General features: G+C 39.0%; 1 protein-coding gene across 2 annotated transcripts in view; it reads right to left on the bottom strand.

Annotated features, from left to right (window-relative positions):
- Nucleotides 1-7,077: 7,077 nt before the first annotated feature.
- Dusp10 (dual specificity phosphatase 10) overlaps nt 7,078-10,152 on the bottom strand; it is a 40,112-nt gene continuing 37,037 nt past the window's right edge. For both annotated transcript variants that reach the window (XM_026387985.2, XM_026387987.2), the window contains exon 4: nt 7,078-9,230. In XM_026387985.2, coding sequence (XP_026243770.1) covers nt 8,965-9,230 — 266 coding nt within the window. In that variant the 3' untranslated portion in view covers nt 7,078-8,964. The remainder of the gene's footprint in view (nt 9,231-10,152) is intronic.

Below are 10,152 nucleotides of genomic sequence, written 5' to 3'. Positions count from 1 at the left end.
GACTCATAACTACTAGCTATGTGTTTCCGCTATGTGAGGGAAACCCTTAAGAAAAGAGTGCTGTGTTTTATCCTCTAGGATATTTCAGTTGATGTTTATCCAGAGGAGATAATGCTCCCCACTAGAGGACAGATATCAGGATGAAGATGATCCACTCAAGTACTCCCTCCCTACTTTGAACTTTCAATCATAAGTCAGAAACAAATGATTATAATCTCATTATTTCTTAGGCAATTGTACGTCAGATATGTCTGAGGAGTGCTCTGCAGCCTCATGATCAAAACCTCAACCTTATTCTGGCACCAAAGACAAGCAGCTTTTAGAAAATTCTCTTCCACCACGTCTCCCCTATTTATCCTCTTCCCACAAATACACTGCATCATAAGGGAATACTGTTATGGACAAACAAACATGTTCATGTTTTGACTGCATGAAAGGAGAAGAGAGAAATTGCAAAGTTAAAAGCCTTGGGTCTGAATATATACAAAGTCAGTCATCAGAAAATAAATACCTTTTGGAAGCAAATCAAGCTTAACTCTCTCAGTAAAAAGATGAGGGAAAAATAAGAAGTGAAAGAATGATTTGGGGTCTAGTTATAAGAAATAATGGTAATGAATTGAAGAAGATGTTGTTGTGGATTTGCTACCTAAGGTAGAGAGACTTCCCATCAATCTCTGACTGTCTGTTCTCACCAGGGCTGGAACTGGCCAAAGAGACATGGGACTCTGAGAAACTCCACCTACAATACCCTGTAGCACGTGGAGTCCATCCTCTGCCTTGCTCCCTGCTATTCACCATTTCCTGGACATGCTGACCGGTCTTAGAAGGACCAGAACCTGTGATTATGTGCTTGAGAAATCTGACCAGCCACTCCACTGTGCCTGCCTCTAAGAAGATTGGGAGTAGCTGGGAACAGATGCCTCTTCCTTTACCTTAACTATGACTAAGAGAATCAGTAAATAATAGTACCATCTAACTCGCCCCTTGGATAACTTGGAATTCAACTCTGATTTTTCACAATGGATACTTGTCAATAACTCTGTCAATAACAATTTTTTTTATTGGCTTCTTTTCCTAAACGTCTGCCTTCAACCCCATCTCCAGTACCAGTTTTATCAAAGATCACCTCATCAATCGCTTATTTTAGAATCCTTACTAACAGTCTGCAGCTGAGAAAACCAAAGACAAGGCAGAGTCTATTTCCAAAATTCCACAGTTGACTCACAAAAAGTCGAGCACTCTCTAGAAGACATAAGTCTGAAAGTTCATGCTCAGAGTAACCAGGTGGGACATGCATCCTCCCCATGGTGAGAAGTCACTCCCAATGCTAACACTGGACCTGCATGTTGATCACTGAGTTTTGGGACATGATTTTATTCTTTGGAGAGAGCATATAGAAATAGGGCAGATAGGATCTGTGGAATCTCCTCTTCAGGAGCATTCAGGTTTCTTTTTGAGATATATAGAGCCAAAAGCAGCGAGGATGATATGGAGAATTAGCCTTGAGTTATGGAGTATAAAATGTCTCTGAAACCAATCACTTTAAAAGTCCATTACATCATTGAAGTCTGATCTGGAAAAAAAAGATGATGGGTGATGTTGTTCTTTGAAAGGTGATCCTATCAGAATAAGGAGTAGACTCAATCATCAGGGAGCTCTAACTCTGCCCTACTGACCTCCAACCCACTCCTCAGGGGTTGGTTTGGAGGATGAAGGAAGATAGATCCTTGAGGCCAGAGAGGAGTTCAAGTGCTAGCCTTGAATTGCAATACCATTTGAAGCAGTTCTTGGAGGGAATTAATGTGATTGTTTTCCTTACATTCATTCCAAACCCACTCCCTCCTGTATGTTATTTTCCATGTGTTAGCTATAATGTGCAAAGAGAACTGTGGTGGATTAAAGATGGCCACAAATTGTTCCCTACTCATCCTATTGAGGGATGGAGTTTAATTTCCCTCCCCTCGAATCTGTGCTTGTATTAATGACTCATTTGGTACACAAAATTTGGCAGAAGTAATATGGAATTTCAGAGTTTGTGTGCTTTAGAAGACTTGCAGTTGTTTTTACATCTAGAGCTAGTATACTCTATAGCACTAGAAGTAGACAGGGATTGTACATGAAACCATTCATCCAATAAGTCAATTATAGAGCAGACACTTAGAATTATGGAGCAAAACTATTATGGTTTTTAAGAATAGTAGTTTGAAGCTGGTAGCTTCAACATAGACCATCAAGTTATAATATCACCTGAATTTCTCTTGATGGACTAAGTGTTGTCAATCCAGCGAATCTAAGTTGGGCATGGATGACAGCATTTCATTATCAAGTGGCAGTGGAATGTATGAGAGAGTAAGCACAAGCACACTGAATAAATAAGTGACTCAGATTCCCATGGTTTGCTATAATCTCTTGGAACATACACACATAGACTCATATGAGCTTCTCAGTGAACATCGGACTTAAAAAATAAATATTTGACATTGTTTAAAGAAAAATTTTGCATAATATCTTGGTATCATCCAAAACTAAATGGCTACATCATTGCTGCCCTGCTCAAGGGTGACCCAGGCAGATAGATGAAAGAATTTTTTCCCCAATGGACAGAACTTTTCATCAGTGTACTTGACTATTTATTTTGTCTGAAAGGAGAAAGAGAGAGCCAGTGATATGAATCTACATTGCTTCGTGGGAAGTAACTGGTGGAGTAATATGATATATATTGGTCAGAGGAAAGACTGGGAAACAAGAAATATGCACAGACCTCCTTGAATGGAGACAGAAGGGCCCATGTGAATGCTCACCGCAGCTCAACCTCAGGATAGAAAGATCTTAATAATGGGAAACAGATACATTGTGGACCACTGTCAGATCTTTTTTCCAGTCATTCCCTTCCTTGTTTGATTAGCTTGTAAGGAAAGTGATTCTGGTGGCAGATGTGGGCAGTGTGTGTGAGTTCAGCAACATGTATTCACACTTGCCAAGGCTAATCTGACCATAGCCATTGAGAAATGTCCAGTTCAAAAAAAAAAAAAAGTGAGATCAACACTGAGCCCCTGAAATAGCACAACCCTTTGGAAGAATCAGGCCCTATCTGAGAGTGAATTAGTTTCAATGGACTCTCTTCCTATCATAAAAGGGCAGCGGTTTGTTCTCAGTGCATAGAAAATTAATCTTCATGGTATCTTTCCCACCTGTCACACTTTTGCCAAAAAAAGTGCAACTGTGAATTTATAGAATCTTATTTGCCATCATATTCTTCCATATGCTTTACTTCTGACCAAGGACTTTATTTTGCAGTAAATAAAGCGTTGGAATAGGCTCATTTGTACTCATAGAATTCATTAGTTTTACTGTGTTATCCATCATTGGAAGGTGGAATGGTTCTTTTGACAATTTTGTTAGTGTGCTAGACAGAAGGAAACTCTTTATCAGGCTCAGGTAATGTCCTGAAAGATGCAGTGGATTCTCTAAACCAGCAACCAATATATCTTAGTGTCTCTTCATTATTCCTGGGTCCAGGAATCAGAGGGTGGAAATGAGTTTCTCTCACTATTGCCACTAGTGATTCACTTGCAAAATCTGTTCTCTCCACCCTCAGTGTTATGCTCTGCTGGTCTAGAAGTCTTAGTTGCCAAGGGAAAGATGCTTCTATGGGGAAATGTAACGGTGATGACATTAAGCTGGAAGTTGGTACTGCTTGCTGGCCACTTTGGGCTCCTCATGATAAGAAATCAACAAATAAAGCAGAGTTTTGCTCTACTGATAGGAATGACTGTGGCTTTCAAAAGGAAGGAGGGGGCTGGGGATAGAGTACTTCCCTAGTATGTGCAAAGCCCTGGGTTCAATTCCCAGTACAGAGGTAGAGTGGAGGAGACCAGAAAGGAAATTGAACGACTAGCAAACTGTAACCTAGTAAGAGCTATGTCTGGAACTCAAGGATATCTCTTTTACTCTTGCTTACTGTAACAAGGTATATGGAAAATGACCCAATACAAGTCCAGTTGCCAAGGCCTGGATCCTTCAAAAATGAAGATTTAAGTCACCGTGACCAAGTGATATGTTTGCTGAGGACAAAGCATATATGGAATGGGTAGCAACAAGGGAAGTTATAAATACCATTTACAGCCACAAGATCAGTTATGGAAATTAGAATGGTAGCACTTATATTTATTATTTTGATATAAAATGTATTTACCAATTATTTTTCTTCCCCTGTTGTCCATCTAATATAAAATGTGATAAATGTAATTTTTTTATCAGTTCCCTAGGGCTGCTGTTATAAAGTACCACAAACTGTATGGCTTATAAGAGAAATTTATCCTCATATAGTCTGGAGGTTATAAGTACAAAATCAATGTGTTAGCTGGTCAGTTCACTTCAAGAGGCTTTAAAGGAGAATCTGTTCTACCTCTCTCCTGGCTTCTGGTGGTTACTGGTAATCATTTGTGTTCCTTGGTTTGGAGACAAGATCACTCCAATCTCTGCCTCCATTGTCATGTGACATTTTGGGGATATGTGTGTGTGGGTCCAAATTTCTCTCTTCTAGTCAGTGAAATAGTCATTGAATTAAGCTCATCTTAACTCAGTATAACCTTTTAAGAACTTGAGTACATCTACCAAGACCCCATTTTCAAATAAGATCATATCTATAAGGCCTCAGGTTACAGCCTATCTTTTGGCAGACAAAATTCAAACATCTTTATATCTCTGGACTTCAAATGGAGAGTGGATCTCAGCTAGTTGAGGATTTAATGCCACCTCCAAATGAATAAAGTTATAAAATGGGCTCTGTGTCCTGTGTTGGGGAGATGCCTCTTATTGGGTGTCATCAGCATTTTACTCACGTCTTTGTTTGGATGTTATATTTGGTTAAAAGAAGTATAGTTGGCAAGGGATGAACTATGGTGGTTTTATATAGTATCACCTCAGCTAAATCAAAACTATATTTCAGAACTCCATTTCCTGTTTCACACTGGATTAGCCCTAAGGGAAATTTGCATGAGGCTGGAAAAGCAGAATTGAAGCAGCAGCCATTATATTTTGAAGGGGGCCCCAGGAATTATTTTAACTAGCGCACATTTTCACTGGTCCCTTTAGGGATTATGTATCAAAATTATGTATTTTGATACAAAATTATGTATCAAAAGCTTACTCCTTAAATATGCTCCAACATCAAGAAAATAGCCTGTTAATGAATTGTAAAGAGTAGAAAATGCTGTAACAGATTTTAACTGATTAACACTTTACATTAAATAATCTCAAGTAGCTCACTTTAGGTCAGAAGCTGTGATTGCAGCTCCTAAAGTTGATTATTCTAGGTATGTGTTCAGTTCCATGGCAAAGGACACTAGATCCTTCAAATAACTCCCATTAAGGTTGGTTAAGGGCTGATGTGGGTTCTAGTTTGTCTTCCTAATTCCTTCTTTGCTACTTCATGTCCAACTTGTCTCCCCGGTGACCTTACTGACTCAGAGATTTCAGGCCATCATAGAGGCAATCCTTTCCCTCTTCCCTAGATTTTTACTAGATTCTACCATTGCCTGACGTCTGCTCCCTAGAATACACTCCTTCCACATCTTCTAATGTTTTTGCTTCCGATCAGATCCTGATATACACATCTTGCACGAAACATTGACAAAGGTGGTCCCAGAGGAAGAAATCAGAAGCTGTGGACAGCACTGCATTCATATCCTACCAACTCAAAAGGCTGAAAGTCATCCATAGACAGCTGTCATTTTAGACACTATTTCTTTCTAAATACTTTATTATTGCTAATCTTCTGGGCACCAGTGCTTGCTTTTCCATGGTTTCTTTCCTACAATCCACATACACAATTGTCTCTGATCAGAGCTTCAAATCAAACACCTGAAATTGAATGCTACATGTTTGGGAAGAAAATCCCACAAATATGTGCAAAAGTGGCATGTTTGTAGGTGCCTGTCCAAAAAGAAGGCAAAGGTCAATATTGCCAGATGTTTTACCTTCCACAAGGGAGGATCTATCTAGTTAGAGCAATTTAGTAGCATTCCTAGTTCATTTTTGGAATGTAATTCAAGTTCTAGTTCCTTACCAACACAGCTTTTTCTTTTACACTAGTATTCTCCTTCTTATATTTCATTGCTCTTTCAGTGGTTCATCTCTCCCTATTTACTGCCAACATATGAGTGCTGGGTTTTATGTCTTCCTTTCATATCTCTTTCTCCTTGTCCTTTGTTGTCATCTTCCCCGAGTTACCTCCCACACTGCCCAACTTGGTCCAAAAGTAGCTGGTGTAAGTACCACAAAATGTGAACTCTCTATCCTGGTTAATATTCACTAATTGGAGAAGTGCCAACTATTGAAATATGTGTATAGAAAGGTGGTGGAGCTCCTGGTCTGTCCAAGTTAAGTGAACGATGCCTATACTAAATGCTTTCAATTATTCTATTAAATCGTTAAATTCATTTGGCATAAAATGATGCCTGCATTGGTCAGTGACCCTGCTTTCTCACAAAGACACGATTATTTCCTAGCTTAGTACTCAAGTTCCCAGGCAACTAGTGAGGCCTAGAAACCTGGGAAGTCTGATTTCTAGAGCAATGGCTTGGTTAATCCATATTGTTTTCATGAAGTGGTTAAATTCCTCTTGAAAAAAATAGAGGCTAAGTGACCCAAAGCAGATTAGTAGAAAAGACCTGAGTCCCTTTCAGAATTCTTGGTATGCTGGTTGGCAGGATTCCTGTCTGTCCGAGACAGGCCTTCTCTTGAAATCGTAAACTTCCAAAAACATAAATCATTTCCATGTAGCTCAAGAACAGAAACTGTATTCTTTTGGGTTTTTTTTTTTTTTTTTTGAAAGAAAGCACTTTACACACTATGAGAAATTTAACATTTGGATTTAAAAAAGGTCTGATAAATTGCTACAAATTTTAAATCATCAATTATGTATCAAAAGCTTACTCCTTAAATATGCTCCAACATCAAGAAAATAGCCTGCTAATGAATTGTAAAGAGTAGAAAATACTGTAACAGATTTTAACTGATTAACACTTTACATTAAATTAAAATAATCTCAAGTAGCTGTTAATTCCTGTTAAATTCAAGCTCTACTTTTAATAAAAGAAAAAACTCAAAACACTTTAAGCAGAAATATATTAAAAATAACCATAAAAAAATATTGTCATAACATTTGTAAGCAAATGTTCACAAAAATATTTATGTCAAATATAGTCACGTAGCATGAGACATGCCAGAATTCTTCAACTCTAACTCAGACCTGGAAAATTTCAGTTTGTTGCAAATCTTCCCTGTGGCTAAGTCTCTCTAGACCTATACTTCAGTGAAACAGGAAATGTTTGGATTGTCTTCTTCCCCTACCCCCACCTATCTGTGGATTGATAACCCTGTGATACATTAACTAAGTGCTGCTATAGGTAAGCTGTGCTTGCAAAACTGAGTCTGATTTGCTAAGACTAGGGGACAAAAAACCTGCTGCAAATGCACTATCTGGTGAATGCCACCAAAGATGTCAATTGAATAAGTGACAATGAAGGCAATGAGGACTTTGGAGACAGAAATGGCAGGTTGTCACAAACAGTTATCGATTAGCCATTGGGAGATCACTAACGTCTAACCCATCAGGCAGTGATTTGGTTGTCAAGGCTCGAAGGCTGATGAGAATGCTCACATTCTTGAGGTCACCTTAACTAGGGCTTCCACAATGTAAGAGGAATTATACTTATGGATGAGGATGACAGGAGAGGATAATAGGGAATGGAGGGCATTCATAACTGGGCACATCAACCCTGGAGATCTTCAGCTTCCTCGAAGATTCTCTGCTTCACACCCTCATCTCCCTTCCCTATGTCAAAACATGTGCTTTTAATTATGTCATATGTACAAGCTTCCAGAGGTAACAGAGGCTTGATCCTGAGTTGAAGTAAAAAAGAGTGGGCAAAAACGACACATCTCAGAATGAGTTTCATTTATATAATGAAAATAAATTTTTACACAATCAACAGAAACACACAAAGTTTGTTTTTGCTTTTTTTTGCGAAAAATATTTTTAAATAAATTTTTGTCATTTTTTTTTTTTTTACATTCTGATATACATATGTAACAAGGTTTATGGCACTATAACCAGAATCAAATCCAAAAAAAAAAAAAAAAAAAAAAAGGAAAAAGGTGGGAAGGAAAGTAATTGGTTTTGTTGAATTTCTTTCTACCTCCAAGCTGGCAATTTTGCACTATTTGTCTATCATTCACTTGCCAGCTCTAAACTTGTTTGCACACTCCAAACACCATATTATTGCACAAGAGCCAGTGAAGGCCTATGGTATAGTGGTCAGTCGTTCCTTGTTGTTGTTTCAAAAAGTTTCTTCAACCCAGAGAGGGGGGGGAAAGAAAAGTCCAGAGCATAAAACACTATTCTCTATTTCTTTAAAGAATACGTGAAGGGTTCTTAGACCACTCAAGCTGCCCTGATCTTCTCTTTGCACCAAGGAGCACAGCAGGGCTTGGTTGGGTGGGGTTTTTATTTCCTATATGGATGGCCCAGGTGGCTCCTAGGTCCTCATGATCCAATGTCTTTTCAACTTACTTTTGGTTCTTTTAAAATGGTGTATATGGGATCTTAGGTCTATGAACCTGCACAGACTATTTAGTCATAAACTCTACAAAAAGCTTAAAAGGAAAAGGGGGAGAAACAAGTTTTATTATATTTTTATTGTTGGCTTAAAAAAAATGACCTCTTTAACCTCCCTGCTTTGTCAGTTTGTGGGAAGTAAATCTCAATGGCATCAAAAGTTATAGTCTTCTCACACTTGTTAAAAATAAAGTCTTTAAACAAGTTTGTTTCCATTCACAAACTTTACCCCCAACTAAAAAAAAAAAAGGAAAAAAAAGGGGGGGGGAGACCCAGAACCCATCCTCCTTCCTTTTTTGCCCCCCAAAGGAGAGCAGCAATCCTTTCCACCCTGACCACCGTCACACGACCGTCTCCACACCCATCAGCTTTGGCGTAAGGATGCGTGGCGTCACACCATTGTTTAGGTCTTCCTCAAACTCCAGCAACTGCCCCATGAAGTTAAGATTTGGAGAAATAATTGGTCGTTTGCCTTTGACAAATTTGTAAGCATCAGTCATGGTCATCCGTGTGTGCTTCATCAGGTAGGCGATGACAATGGTGGCAGAGCGGGACACGCCGGCCTGGCAGTGGATGAGAAGCCCCTTCCCACACTGATGAGCTTCCTCTGAAAAGAGAGAAGAGATGAGATGAAGGAGAAAGAGATGGACAGAGACAGGTTAACCCGGACCTGAACTTGCCCAGGCTTCATTTGGTAGAGAAAGAATAAATTTAAATGGTTTTTAAAACTAAGTACAATATACTAGACAATTCTGCATGCTCAGGTCACACTTCCAGAACCAGCTAAAGTCAGTATTAGCATGAGAAAGAGGCTACATATTTACATTTAGAGAGGAGATGGAGTAGATGGAACAGTATCTCAGTATCTCACAGCAGGACAGAAGCTGAAGCTGTACTTCCAGCACAATGAATGGGCTTATGTATTAAGCAAGCTGCAAATCAAGTAGTACACCTCTGTCAAATATCTAGTTTCATTGATAGAGAAAAACACATTTCTTTGTGTGTGTGTGTGTGTGTGTGTGTGTGTGTGTGTGTGTGTGTGTCAGGGAGGTACTGGGGATTGAACCCAGAAGTACTTTCCCACAGAGCCACACACCCAGCCCTTTTTATTTTTTATTTTGAGACAGGGTCTAGCTAAGTTGCTTAAGGCCTCCCTAAGTTGCTGAGGCTGACTTTGAACTCAGATCCTCCTGCCTCAGCCTCCTGAGCTCCTGGGATTGTAGGCATGTGCTACCATGTCCAGCACATTTCTTTCTTTATACTACAGAATTGGGAAGTGAAAGGAGGGGATGGCAGGGGATGTGGGGATTAAGAGAGATAGTAGAATGAAACAGACATTATTACTGTATGAATGTATGTGACTGTATGACCATTGTGATTCTACAATATGTATACTCAGAAAAATGAGAAATTATATCCTATCTATGTATGAAAAAAAAAGAATTGCTTAGTTTAGGAACAGATATTAAATGGATGAGAGATTTTAGCTTCTCACTAGGAAAGTCAATTACGGCCAAGTTTAAAGACTT

Source organism: Urocitellus parryii, chromosome 9, assembly GCF_045843805.1.
Source record: "Urocitellus parryii isolate mUroPar1 chromosome 9, mUroPar1.hap1, whole genome shotgun sequence".
In the NCBI taxonomy this organism is placed as follows: Eukaryota; Metazoa; Chordata; class Mammalia; order Rodentia; family Sciuridae; genus Urocitellus; species Urocitellus parryii.
Note: the sequence above shows the minus strand (reverse complement) of the source record. Positions and strands in the feature narration are given on the sequence as shown.